Source organism: Vespula vulgaris, chromosome 8, assembly GCF_905475345.1.
Source record: "Vespula vulgaris chromosome 8, iyVesVulg1.1, whole genome shotgun sequence".
NCBI lineage: Eukaryota > Metazoa > Arthropoda > Insecta > Hymenoptera > Vespidae > Vespula > Vespula vulgaris.
Genome location: NC_066593.1, coordinates 4390938 through 4406263, shown reverse-complemented (window position 1 = coordinate 4406263; position 15326 = coordinate 4390938). Strand labels below are relative to the sequence as shown.

The following is a 15326-nucleotide window of genomic DNA, read 5'->3' as shown; positions in this document are numbered from 1 at the left end:
TTGATAGTGATTTTTTCAATAAGAGACAGAAAATAAATTAATTTAATACTTCCGAGACAAGATATTTGAATAATTAAGTATACCATTTTCTGATCGTAGATTGAGGCTTGTAGTTGATGTTTCCTTCATAATGTAGAAATTCGTTCCAGCTTTACTATCTTTTTCTTCATGGCCATCAATACTTCAACTTTTTCATCATATCATCATTTCAACTTCGACAATATTCGCAAATTATATATTAGACTGAGTCATTGAAAGTATCTTTCATTTTATTTGACTTTGACTCCTGTCTATTTGGCTATTTCATCTTTATCAGATTTATCGTTGTGTCAAATTTATTATATATATTGCAGTAATATATGTATACATATGTAATATATACATATATACATACATATATATATATATATATATATATATATATATATATATATATATATATATGATGACACGAAGTCGAGGAAAACAAATTTTTTAATTTTACCTAAATTTACTTAAATTTTACCTCTACTAAAAACATTTTAGTAATATAGACACGATTAAAATGTTTGATCGTTTGATAGAAGTTAAAGAATTTTTTTTCGATAATGAAATGCAAAGAAATTTTTCATTCCATTTATTTTAAATGTGTATTTGAACATTGTTAGAGTATAGACAAAAAGAGATTCGTTATTCCTTACCTGTATATCAAGTAGAATAGTAGTTATGAAGATTTTTCCATTATTATGCAGCAGTAGGAAATATTAAAAGGAGAAAAATTATAGGAAGTGAAAATATGACAAATTGAAAACCGTAGAAGACAAATTAACAAATACGAGATATCATCTGAATAAAGAAAAAATTGGAGGGATGCGTCGTAGAAAATATAAAAAGACGAGAGGAACGCATTCGTTCCTTTTATTAAACGATAATTTTCGGATAAAATGACCTCGAAGGTTGGACTCCCTCTATAAACATCAATCTTCATCTCTGTCATTTAATATTTCCGTAATTACAATGATGGTAATTAAAATTCTTATGTTAATTTTAGAATACTGTTACGGGATTTTATCGAGGAATTCACGTTCTCTCATAGTGCGTGTATCTCTTAATTAAATACTTTTGGCAAATTGTACGGCGCAAGTTTTATTTTTTTTTTTTTTTTCATATATTTTTCCGTATTTCATGTTTCGATTAAAATGATCGTTAAATTTCTAATCTTTTTTTCTCTCTCTCTCTGTATTTTCTATTTTATGTCCAATTTTTAAACCGTGGAAAACGTCGAGATACGAATAGTTAACGGTTCTGTCCTTTTTCCTTTTCTTTTCCTTTTTTTTTTTACCTTACCTTACCTTTACCTTTTTTGTTTTCTTTTTTGTGTTTTTTTTTTTTTTGTACAATTTTGATCATATTCTCGTTTAAGTTTATGCGAAAACAATTAAATCGGCCAGTCGAATGTATAAGTATTGTAGCACATATACATTTGTAAGGATACTTAATTGACAGTCTAATCGATTTTAGTTCTATTTCGCAAATCATGCAAGACCATTGGGGACTATGCGCCGTCGACTTTTCTTACATATTTATCATTTGTCTCGATTTCGTTTTGATTGTTTTTTTTTTCTTTTTGTAAATTATTTTACGCAATCGAAATATTTCACGGTCTCTTCTTTTCTCATTTTTCTTCTTCTTCCTTTTTTCTTTTTTCCTTTTCTTCATAAGTTTTGTTTTATTTTGTTTCTTTTCGTTTTCGTTTTCTCGTTGTACGCGTCCGAATTGAAAGAATTCACGCGAGTTCGATTCCTCGAGCCGACAGTTTCCTCGCTTTTTTCATAAAAGGGTTTTTACAGCGATCCTTAGGATTACGTGGACAACGTTTAATCTACTTTTACATAATTACAGGGCGAATAAAGATAAGGGAATTATTAACGAGATCTCGAAGAATTTTGACGTTCTCTCTCTCTCTCTCTCTCTCTCTCTCTCTGTCTCTTTCTCTCACTATCTCTATCTTTTTATTCATTTTTTCTTTATCGTGTGTATGTGCGCGCGCGTGTATATTTTCTTTTATTTTTTTTCTTTTGCATTTATTTTTCATTAAAACCGAGGTGCAGATCCGACGAAGCACGTTAATTAAAATATGCCAACTTCGCGCAAACTTTCTCCTAGTTCATCCCTTATTTCAATTCGTCCCGTTAATTTCGGCGGTAGTATCGGGAAAAAGTGAGGATCAGACAAGGAAACGGATTCCGTTATGCAAATTTTTCTTTTCTTTTTTCTTTTTTTTTTCATTCGTTCGTCAATGGCGACGATTCTTCTTCATTTTTCTTTCTTTTCGCTCATTCTTTCACTCTCCCTTCCTTTCTCTCTCTCTCTCTCCCTCTCTCTCTCTCTCTCTCTCTCTCTCTCTCTCTCTCTCTCTCTCTCTCTCTCTCTCTCTCTCTCACTGTTGCAATCATCATAGATTTTTATCATCAAGCAAAACCGACCTTTTTTAAAGAAATAAGATTGTTAGATCTTTTCCAATAAAAATCTACATTAAACTTTGAGGAAACGAAACTTTTACGATTTTGCGTGCGTAGTACATGTTTTCTTTATCTTTCTTTCCTTTTTTCTCGTGGGAATGAATAATTTTAACTTTTTAAAATCACGTCTTTTGGCATTTTTATTGAATCTTTTATTAATTGTTAATGATACGTTTATCAATTAATTGTTCTCGCGACTCTGACAATACAAGTTTATTGAAATTTACTATTTTCCTTTTCTCTGTCCGTCTATCTTTTTACGAACTTGTATTTTTGCGTAAAATTTTAAATAAATCGATTCGAACTGGTTTGTCGTTTCGTTTCCTCTCGTTTATCTTTTTTTTCCGTTCCCCTCCGATCTTTATAGCCGCGATATTAATTTACGAATAGTTTTCTTATTTACAACACAAACGACATGTTCGAAGTCTGTGTAACTTTGAACAATTCTTTCGTTAATCGTTCGCCTACTTCCGGTTTACATTGGTCAGGGGTTACATTGAGTGCTTACTTTTATTATTTCGATTAAAAACGATACAATTAGTTCCGTCTTTCTCCTTAAATAATATAATTAATACGATTTACGTCGAAAGAGACACTTTTTAATTTATCGTCATTTTTATTCTCTTTTTTTCATCGTTTATATCTATTATTCTAATATCGCACGAAAGATTGTAGGGAATGCGTTTATATTATCGTACAAATGAAAATTTTAAAGGAAAAAGGAATTAGGGAAGAAAGATGAAATCGTCGGTATGATGAAAACCAAACGATCAGTCCTTTTTATCACACATTACGAAATATTTTTTATCAAGGAAAACGAACGAATTCGATCGGTGAGTTCTAATCGGTCTACGTAAGTTCTTACTTATGTATCGCCTTATGTATTTCACGATGGCAAAGAAAAATCTATTCGATGAATATGTAACGTACGAATTGTTCACGGTAAAACAATCGAATATTATTTTTATATGCATCTATTCAGTTGTATCTTTCTCCTCCTCCTCTTCTTCTTTTTCTTATTTCTTTTTTTGTTTACCTTCTTTGTCATACTCTTCTCCGTTGGATATATCTTTTATCTTTTTTTGTTTTTCATTTTTTTTTCTGTAACTCCCGTAAGAATATCTACTTGCTATAATGCACGTAGTACTTACTTATGAGTTCGTATGACGTACAAAAAAGAAAGAGTCATAAGAACCCAACTTCTGCGATAGGTTGACACTTTAAAATGAATCATATTGTTCTTTCTTTATATAATTGAAAATATTTCGTAGACCGCGATAAATTGTACGAATTTTTAATTTTCTTTTTGTGCATAGATACGTATGTACGTACATACTTACGTATAAAATCCTTTAAATCCTTTCGCGGAGTATATGTACAGGAAATTTTTATTAGACGGTCTCAATATGCTTTTTAAAAGTTCCTTATTAACGCGTGAATCCAAGCTCAATGGCACAGAAAACACGGTCATTAATGTTATAAGATTAATCCTACGCGTACGGACGTCATATATACCTATATGTATGTACATACATATGTACGTATCTATATTTTGAATGACGTCAGTTCGTCAGCCAATTAACCGTGCAACCGTGGACGCTAAGATTAGTCGGAACGTTGTTATAATTAACAGTTCGTAAAGATTATATTCTTAACTATAGGTACAATCAAAATTAATTCGAGGAAATGGACCGAGAAGGATCAATTTTTTTCTTTTTTCCTTTCTTTCTTTCTTATTTTTTTTCTTTTTTTTTTCTTTTTTTTCTTTTTTTCTACTTCTTTCTTTTTTTTTTTTTTAACTCGAAATTCGTACGATCGTTGAACAATTTTCCATCCTTCTTCCAATAATAATTTACTTCCTTTGCTTATGTCCATACTTACACGTTATATGAAGGATTGGGATGTAAGAGAGATTATTAGGCGATATTTTTTCTTTTATATGTACTATGAAAAAAAAAGCGAGTTTCTTTCATAGAGTTCTCCGTCGACGTTAAAATTGAAATCGTTTCTCTCAAGATCGAGGGAAAATTTCTCTTTTTCGAAGTTCTAACGAGTGTTTTCTATTAATTTATGTATATTGCGATAATATTATGTATACAGGAATACGGCGAACTTTCTTTCCTTTTCTTTTTTCTTTTCTCTCCCTTTCTCTCTCACTCTTTCTCTCTAACTTCTTCTCTTTCTCTCTTTTTTTCTTTCTCCATCTTTTCCCATTTCTCTTATTTGTTTTTTATTCCTTTCTTTTCTTATCTTTACTATTCTATTATGCCCTTTCCCACTTCTTAGTTGTGTTTTACATCGACGATTTTTTATTTTTTATTTATTTATTTTTTCTTTTTTTTGGTTTTTAACTTCAGATAGTATCGTACCGTTTACAATAACTGTTTTAATATAATATTTTTATTTATATACCGTACGTGCTCGTATTGTACTATATACATTGTATATGGCTTTTTTCTTTTTCTTTTTTTTTTCCTTTTTTCTTCTTTTTTTTTTTTGTTGAAGGATTTAACGTACGAATACTCGAATGCGATTAAAATGTCTGTTTTCGTTTAATACTGATTTCTCCGTCCTATCGATGAAAGTGATTTTTTTTTCTTTTTTCTTTTTTTTTTTCTTTTTCATTCGTTTACAATTAAATCGAGATATTGATAAAAGGATGCGTACGAATATAATTCGTGTCGAGTATGAGTCGCAACGCGTTAACCATTCTCATTCTCCTTGCGATTTATGTACAGACGCGTTACGAGTCACTTAAATCTTTTTTTTTTCCTTTTTTTTTTATATTTTACGTGTGCGCATGTGTGTACGTGTGTTTCTTCTTCTCTTTTTCTTTTCTTTTTCTTTTTTAATTTTCTATCTTGTTTCTTGTTGTTGTCCGAAATTCACGCGAAAGATCAACAAAAAGCGATATTATGTCGTTCAATCGATTGATCTAGTACTAACAATAAGTTACTTAAATGATGACAACTTCGCAAAACGAACCATGTATTTATTATTATAATTTCTCATTCGCGGAATTCTATATACATTTTTTTTAATCCATCGGAAGGATTGATAAGATCAAGCACGAATTAATGCGTATAATGAATTCATAGATTTAATTTAAATAATTTTTAATGGCCGATCCAAAGTGCTTTTGTTATCGTCGATGTCGTCGAATAATCGAGAATAAACGACTAATAAATTTTGAAAAAGTAAATTTTACGTTCGTGATGGAAATTAAAATTCTCGATATCGGAGTGATGACGATATTTTTGTTTTATACGTCCAGATGCAAAATTTGTAATGTTTTTTCCTTTTTTTTTTTCTTATGCATGAAGTTTCAAGCAAACGATCGATCATATAACGAATGATCTATTATAACATTAGCCAATTCGCCATAGTTTTTTATTTTTGATTTCGAAAATCCCCCATGACTCTAAACGAATGAACGAACTCTTGTTCAAGTTTTCTTTTTATTTATTTATTTATTTCTTTTACTTTCCTCGGACAGATCATTCCACAATCCCTGGAATAAAATAATGTTGAGCTTCGACCTTGCGGCTTTTTTCCTATCCTTTTTTTTTCCATATCTTTCTTTCTTTCATTTTTTTTTTTTTTATATATATTTCTTTACACCAACGCGACGATGAATAATCTCGTCGATGAATTTTGTTTGTTTGTTTTTTTCTTTTAACAATAAACACTGTTTTCTCTTTATTTCTAAATATATACAATACGTAATACGTCGGATTTTTTACGACATAATTCCATCAATTGGATCGGCAACGAAATCGCATTATTTTGAATTCATCGTTCTTAAACTTTTTACTTGTTTGTGTTTGTATGTGTCGTGTGTATCTCTCTCTTTTTCCTTCTCTCTCTCTCTCTCTCTCTCTCTCTCTCTCTCTTTCTCTCTCTCTTTTTCTTTCTCTCTGTCTCCTCTCCCCTTTTCTCTCTCTATCTCTTTCATACAGACTGATTAAAAAAAAAGGAGAAGAGACCAATAGCAATCGAACATTTTGTTTAATCGGCTTAAAAAAAAAAAAAATCATAGAAAAGGATAAAAAAAGATAATTTTAACGATTTCAATTTTATTTATCTGCAATCCTCTTGAAATCTTAAGCTCGAGCATTCGATAATTGTACTTTTTTTGATTTAATTTGCTTGACATCAGATCCGTTCGTTCGATATTAAAACCAATTAAAAAATTTATCGTATATACGGACGTATATATGTATATACATATATATTCGTGTACATACGTGCTTGCGCCACCAATTAATGCGCGTTCGTTTTTCTGTAATTAAACGACTATGAAGAACGAAACGAATATTTCTCTTCGTAGGAAATAAAACTCATTCTCTCTCTCTCTCTTTCTTTTTCCTTCTTTTTCTCATTCCCTTCGTCCCTTTTTTCTCCATCTAGTCTTATCCAATTACAGTTGACTGATTGCCATGTAGATTGCATAGATTCTTCTTAGATATAATGTTTAATTCTACGCGATTATTCGAATTTCATCGAAGTTCATCATCTTCTTTTATACTAATTATTCTTTTCCTCTTTTCTACTATCTATCTATTTCTTCCTTTCTCTGCCTCTATCTATCTATCTATCTATCTATTTCTCTTTCTCTTGGTCTTTCTCTCTCTCTTTCTCTCTCTGTTTTTTTTGTATTAGATTTGTACCACATTATTTTAACGAGAATTCTGCTTTTTCTTCTCCTGTCTCCGACTTAATATACGAAATAAGAAATAAATATTTTTCCTTTTCTTTATCCTTTTATTCTTTTCAATCATTTTTTATCATTTTTTATCATTTGTTTAATCCTTCTTATCTTAGTTAGATTTATATCATCGATCGTAAATACGTATGTCGATACGTAAATATCTACTCACACGAACACACATACATACATACATATATATGTATGTATATAATAAGTATATATGTACGTTCCTCTCTTTCACTCATTCTAGTAATTTACGATCGATCAAGATTTTTCTTTATACGAGAAAATACTTGTACACTTATCTTCCTTCTCTGACGGAAAACATCATGTCCTTATGGACGATTAAATTATTGATTCGTATTATCTACCGTGCGAGATTTCCAGCCTCGAGCGTTACGATCAAGCCTTTTAAGAACCTTAACTCCTGTCGATCTTTGATATATCGTGAGAGAGAAAGAGAGAGACAGAGAAGAGAGAGGGAAGAGATAGAAAAAGCAAGGGTGAAAGGGTAAAAGAAAAGGATGGTGGAAAAGGAGGAGGAGGAGGAGGAGGAGGAGAAAGAGAAGGAGGACAAACGACGACCATCCATCTCTTTGTTTTCTTCGAAGAAAATTTTCATTCTTTTCATCGCTATCTATCGTTTCATTGCCGCACCGAATCGACGTCTTCATCCCCGATTCTTACGTTTCGTCGATTCCAACAAAAAAAGAAAAAAAAAAAAAGAAGAAAGCGTCTCTTCGAAACGACAGTAAAATGAGACACGAAAAAAACAAGAGGGATGGAGGGTGGAAGAAAGAGAGACAGAAATAGAGAGAGAGAGAGAGAGGGAGAGAAAGAGAGAGAGTGTGTGTCCTTTATCTAAGATGGTCTCGTTTCCTCATTTCTTTTTCTTTTTTTTTCTCTTTTTTTTTTTCTTTCTTTTGCCTTCCCTCGTATTTTCTCTTATCCCTTTAGTCTTATCTTTTTTCCTTTTTTTTTCCTTGGTTTTTTTTTCTTTTCCTTTCTTTTTTTACCTCATTTAATTTTATATTATTTTGTAATTCAACCATTGTTTCCTTTGCTCTTTTTTTTTCTTTTTTCTCTTCTTCTTTTTTTTTGTTTTCTCTTATCTTTTCCTCCCCTTCAATGACGATCACGAGACTGGAAATCTTACGATTGTATGCTTATATATTTATATGTATATATTTATATATACGCATATATAAAGGATTCACTGACTGCAATAACGAGTTACTTGTCTCAATACGTTAGATTTATAGTATTTATAAACTTATATGCATTGTAAATTGTTAACAGGCCGTGGCTATACAGGGCCCACTGCGTTGATTTCTCTTCAGTCTCTGTGGCACGCGGTCTTCCGAGTGTGTATGTGTGTGTAAATCTTTTTGCGCTTGTAAATAGATGTGTACGTGTGTGTTATGTAACTCTCTATGTTAATATGTATTCGTGTGTCCCCTCCCGTCTATTCATGCGCTTGTATGTGTGTGTTTTATGAGTCGAGAGTATAATGGCACCAGCATACGTGTATGTGTGTCTGTGTATATGTGCGCATGTGCGCGTGCGTGTGTATCAGTGTGTGTTTCCGCAATCTCTCACGTTCTCTTTCGATGGAAAGACAACGCGAGAGTTTTCCCATCACTTTCACGTCCGAACAACTTGTCCCACATCGTTTTTCCTTATGACGAAGTACTCCCTACCGCCGTCGTCGCCGAGAATCTTCATTTTCATCCTCTACTTTTGTCCGCCGTTTTCCATCTTCGAAAGAGTTATCTTTCCCTTCGACTTTCCCTCGCTTGATGGTCGCATGACCGACTCAAAATCGGCCAAAGAACGTTCTTCCCTTTTTCGAGCAAGATAGAGTAGTTTCATGTCTTCAAACTTCGTTGACTTGTTGTATTCCATCCATTAAGCTAATCCTCGTTCATTCGATATCTATTTATCTATCTATCTATCTATCTATCTATCTATCATCTTTCATTCCTTCTTTGTTTCTTTCTCTTTCCCTTTTTTTTTCTCTTCGCAATCGGAACGCATCTCTACTAGTTCGAACCCACGGTATCCTCACCTCGAAAGAGGTAAGCGGACCAGTAGGTTAGGTTGAAGAGGATGAACATGAGGGGAAAGGCCGCCCGCGATATGAAGTCGATTCTAGCGCTACCCTTGGCCTTGCAGGACAACCACCTGCACGTTATTAGACCCCAACAGCACCTCATGGTACGCGACGAAGGAAATTGCGGGAAGTGATGAAAACGTTGAGGTGGTGCCGGCCTAACGGGCGCCGACGGTGGCGACGGGGTCGCCGTTCTCGACGACGGTGATAGCGACGGCGACTGCGAAGATCTCGTCGAGCTTCTGCAGGAATGCCTGGAGGTTCTCGGCGAGTAACGATCGTCTTCGAGCGTCTGTACGGGCGAGTACGACGACCCTGTAGGTGTTTGTTGGGGTGGTAGAGGTGGTGGTGGTGCATGTAACGTTTGCTGTTGCTCTCTATGATGGTGATGGTGATGGTGGTGGTGATGATGGTGACGATGATGATGACGACGTTGTTGTTGCTGCTGCTGCTGATGTTGATGCTGCTGCTGCTGTTGCTGTTGCGACGGTTGCTGCTGCTGCTGCTGCTGCTGCTGTTGTTGTTGATGCTGATGCTGATGTTGATGATTGTGTTGGTGATGGTGATAGTGTCGATGTTTAGGACGCGAACGATGTGTTCTTCCGTGGGAATAATGGTGGGGATGGCCGCGAGCCACGTCCCTTGATCCGAGCGCTTCCTCCTCGAGATTTACTCGCCCTCCGCTTCGTCCCGGAACAGATACGTGGACCAGTACGTCAGGTTGAAGAAAGCGAATACGATGGGGAAGAAGATTCGTGAGATGACGTCGATGCGCTTGGACCTCGTCGGGAACTTGGACAGCCACGACCTGCAGCAGTTTTTTTTTCGCGGTTGCATATGTATTTCGCACTGCTGCATCTTATCCATCGACATGGTATCCTCCGGGTGTTGGACCAGAGGCTTCTGAAAGAATTCGGTCGGTATTGAACCGTTAGTCGACTGAGCTCAGGTCCGTCCCTTTTTATTTTTTATTTTTTATTTATTTTTTTTTTTATTTTCTCTCTTCTTTTCCTGGTCATCGAGCAGGCATTTCCCCCTTTCCTTTATTTGACGGCTATCCCTAGATATTTTTCCCGTCTCTCCTCTCAAATCCCGCTCGACTGCCAGGATCAACCGTGCCAGGACACTATATAGTCTTTCTTTTCTTCATTTATTAGGTCCCGGTTGAATCGCTCGAATGGATTGTCGATCGAAATAGATGCGGGCGGTGATAATGATTTAACTCTTCGTAGTGGGTATTAAGAATGAAAAATTTTTAATATCCACCATGAATTAAGAGCAAATCTTTGTCTTTTATTCATCCATATTTGAAGTTTATTTCCGTGTTAACGCATTCGCGATTGTGGAACTATTATAATCGAACCAAGATGAAATGGTACGCGATAGATGCTATAAGCAAAGTTACTTTATTATTCACCAATGAAATTCCAATCTTTTTCTTTCGTCAAAATGAAGGAGTAATTAACGAAAACGTGGTGAACACGTGTAATACTTGGTCGATGCTTCAAACGATAATAATAAAAATGAATCGGATAGAGAATTCAATTCTCATCGTCGACTGTTTCTATTATACATATTTTTAACTGAAATGATATGTTCATAAAACAATTCGCAGCCTGCGACGTTAGATCAGAACGAAAGCTGTAGATTTTGGAACGACGCTAAGTGTACTACCATATCGGCCTTTGAATCGGCGTTAAAATTGAATTAATCTATCCGATTGCTGAAGCAATGATACGATTCTCATTCGATACGATTCTGTATCTTTATCGAAAATGCGTTAACTTAATGATCGTTGATAGATCCTTCGTAATGAAAATTTGCAAGGATGGATACTGACCATGGCGAAATTCGCCGAACCGTCCGCGTCGAGGACCTCCGATGTTGGATCAACCGAGGAGGAGTGTTCCATTTCGCTCGGTGGGAATTTTTTGTTTATGTTGTCACTGTGCATATCGCTGCGCGATGCATAATTCACCAAGGCGAATTCGAGTAGCGCACCGAATACAAAGGTCAGGCATACCCCCGTCCAAACGTCGATGGCCTTTGTGTAGGAGACTGGTGGCAGTGAGGCATTTATTCCCGATGTCTGCGTGGCCATAGTCAGTAGTGTTGTCACGCCTGAATAAACATAAAAGAATTATTCAATTAACATTTCCCATTCGGTTAGAACAAGAGTAACGTCACGTTTCACGATAATCAATAAACGCAACGCGTGATCCAATTCTCGCAGATTATGTATATAAAAGAAGAATCTTATACGATCTGACGTTACGAATTTATGGCGTTGGAATGTTGAGAAATATTAGAAGATATTCGTGAAAAACGATCGAGGTTGTCTAGATGGGTTCTAACAAGTATCGTACGAGGAAATGGATAAGATCGTAGAAACTTGACGTAGGACGTATTATCGATTCATACTACTCTGACCTAACGATACTCGAGCAGGTACGGCACTTTGATCCAGCCAGAAAGAGACCCAGGAGACGATGACAAGCATGCAGCAGGGGATGTAGATTTGGATGAGATAGTAGCTGAATTCTCTCTTGAAGAGCAGGTCTACTTTCAGGCAACTGTACTCTCCTGAAAAGTCGATGAAAAATTTGGATTTTTCTTTTCTTTTCTTTTCTTTTTTATTATACGAGTAACGTTTAGAGGGTTATTATTTTCGTACGATACTAACCGGTATTGGTTCTACTGTTGCAATAGTCGGTGAGAAATTTTTCTAGGGTGAACCTAGGCAGGTGTAAGTTCTTAACAACCTGGACGGGATCACCTTCTTTCCAAAGGAAGACCAAATCGGTAGTCGTCCATCCGTCTAAATTATGTTCACGAAAAAAAAAGGAAAGAAAAAAGAACGTTTCATGAGCATTATCTGAATGAGATTAGGACTGATACGAATGTACTACGACTGTTCGTTTGTAATATTTAAACTTACAGCTGGCCATGCGTAGCGAGCAAACTTGTTTGTCCAGAGGATACAATTTCAAATTCATGGGGCACGAGAGTGTCAATGATATTCTGCGGGAAGTAAGGTGAAACTTTGATGATGGATTTATATCGCGTGAAATAATTACGGGATGCACCGTATAAATATACGGTCGTTATAGTTAGTCATCGATGAACAAGCGAGAAAATATTATATCGTTGGAATAATTTCAAAGAATTAATACGTACCGTATACTGTAAAGAACCGAACCATTTGGAAAGATTCGTATATAAACGTTGGGCATAATAATATTATGAAAATGACCCTCCTTCTCATTTGAAAAGAATAAATCCGGCATCCATACGCGATTGGCTTCTGTTAATGTTAAATATCTCAGTCGACCTGAAACAAGCACGAAATTCGTTCTATATATCCTTGTATACAAATCTAGCAAGATTATTACGATATCGTCGAAAAAATGCAAACACGAAACGAGTCCTTTTTACTAAATCATTAAAAATAACACTCGTTGTACGTACCTCCGAAGTCATTAAATCGTAGTCTCTCGTCTAACCATTGTTCCCGAAATGTTAATTGTACGGAGTATTCCTGTAGGCACATAATCGTATTTCAGAAACGCAAAGTTCAACAAAGTTGGAACACGCTCGTGGACGCGATTATTGGGTTATACGGAAAGTATAACTCCGAGCAAGAAAAAATAAAATATATGGGACAAACGATAAGAGCACTTTTTTTTTAATTAATGTTAAAATTTAATGTAGTTTCTCTTTTTTGTCTTTCTTTTCTTTTTCTTTTTCTTTTTTTTAATTAACGTTCGAAATGCACGAGATCAGAATGAAATTCTGTGACAAAGAGCAATTAAAGTTATAAATTTGATGTATGTACTTACGAAGATTTCGTGATTTAATTATCGCGATCATCATTTAAACTAGGAATTTGTTAAAATTGAAAGTTAAATTTCAATCTGCGTTTGAGAATCGAAACATTTCTAACGCAGATCGTTGTTATTATTATTGATAGATTGAAATTTGACGATATTACTCTCGAACGAATTGAAAAAATTCATTGATAATTAGAAAGCATTAAATATATAGAAAATCGTCAACGAATTGTCGCTTAAAAAAGGAAATTAATTTTTTTTATCCAAAATGAAATAAAATTCTCTACTGCAGCAACGATTTGGCGATAATTCTGTCAATCAATCGATCTACTTTTGACAAAACCATTCAACAGTAATTTCGGTGACCTCGTTAACGTCATTAACAAACTTGCCCGTGTTGACCGTGTTGATCGTTTGTAATTATCTTAATGATTTATAAATTTGTCAAAAATCAATCAGCGTTTCGAGGAGTGTTAAATCTGGAAAAGGTTACGCTAGGTTATATTTTTTTTTCCTTTCATTAAACTTTTACATTTAATCATCTTAATGGACCAACGAAAATTCATTATCATTCTTTATTCTTTCGAATCTTCTTTTAATTTAAGCCGTTCATAAAAAAATCGTCCATTTTATTTTATATTTCTTCTTTTTCATATCGAATCTTCATAATGAAATGAAATAATGCAATGCTTCCAGCCGGGTTTTTCTTTCTCGTTAACTCGGTCAACGTTCTCTTGAATGGTCACTTAACTTGACGCCGCTGAAAAGTCATTGGCGCCTTACTTTTCTTTTTCCTTTTTTCTTTATTTTTTCTTATATTTTTTTTTTTTCTTTCTTTTATAATCCAATAGCTCGTCGAACTTTTGCGTGCAGGATCAATCCTCGATCGCAGTGATAATTGATACTGCACTTGGATGACTCGATGAAAAAGTAAATGATTTTTATATTATATGTGTATATATATATATATATATATATATATATATAAACTTATATATTGTTCTATATATACATATTTTTATAAATTATTGTCACTTTATAAATACGATTGAGAAGGAAATCACTGTACCTTTTTTAACGAAGTCTTCGAAATAGTCGATATGGTATTTCCTTTTCACGTTATTTATTAACGTGTCACGTTTTATCGAAAATCAAATTATTTTTGTTCGTCTTATCGAAGGAACAAATAGAAACGATAAATCGATCATTCGTAGCGACAGAAAAGTTCACTTTTGTCGTGTAATTATTTCATTCGTGTATCCGATAAAAAGAGAAAGATATAATTAAAGTGATGCAAAGGGTGGCTTGTTTGAGGGTATAACTATTTCCTTCCTCTTTTGATACAATCGAACAAAAATTAAACGATATTCAATAATAAAATAATTACATATTTTGGTATCGTGAAAGTTCACGTTAAACGAATTACAGGTTCATATCAAACGAATACAAAAATAATCATCGAAGTTACACATTTTCTTTCCGATCAAAATAAAAAAAAGGATTTGTAAAAAAAACTTAGAGAAAAGAAAGCTTAACTTTTTACGTCATCTCGTATAAAACATACAGGACATTCGTAATATATCGAAGAATTTATAAAGAATTGTCGCGAATCAGTGAGAACTATGTATATGCTCCGTCAAAGAGGAGGGTGAAACGATAGGGGTAAGAAAACAGAAAAAAGAAAGAAAGAAAGACAAATAAATCACACTAGTGGGTTGTGATGGAGTTGTCAAGGATGGCAATGGAAGGGAAGATTCTTTGAATAATGCATTTAACGCGTGCGGACAACGCTAGTAAACGATAAGAGATACAAGAAAGTGGGTGGTGGAGGTCGATAAAAAAATGAGAAGAAAAAGAAACAGGGTAGAATACGGACGATAGTCATGGATTCGTTGACCCGTTCTTTTCCGATAAAATAAATGGACGGAACCATTGCACTAATTAATCCAATCGACGTACGTACATGCATATATATATATATATATATATATATATATATATATATATATGCATGTATATAGATATAACAAGTATCTTGCATGCACTCACGAGTCGACGAATCAGGATGTCCCAAAGGACATAAGGTGGTGGAGACACGCGAAGAACTCGTCTAGATAGTTAACTGCTTGCTAGCTAGTTAACTAGCTAGCTTTTACTAGCAACGATATAAT

General features: G+C 34.2%; 1 protein-coding gene across 1 annotated transcript in view; it reads right to left on the bottom strand.

The window, feature by feature from the left end:
- Positions 1-866: 866 nt before the first annotated feature.
- Positions 867-15326, bottom strand: part of LOC127065595 (glutamate-gated chloride channel-like) — a 70339-nt gene continuing 55879 nt past the window's right edge. Inside the window, 8 exon segments of the mRNA XM_050998142.1 lie at positions 867-10007; positions 10010-10228; positions 11166-11446; positions 11756-11908; positions 12009-12143; positions 12264-12346; positions 12503-12656; positions 12794-12863. Of these exon segments, the coding sequence (XP_050854099.1) occupies positions 9255-10007; positions 10010-10228; positions 11166-11446; positions 11756-11908; positions 12009-12143; positions 12264-12346; positions 12503-12656; positions 12794-12863 (1848 nt within the window). The 3' untranslated portion in view covers positions 867-9254.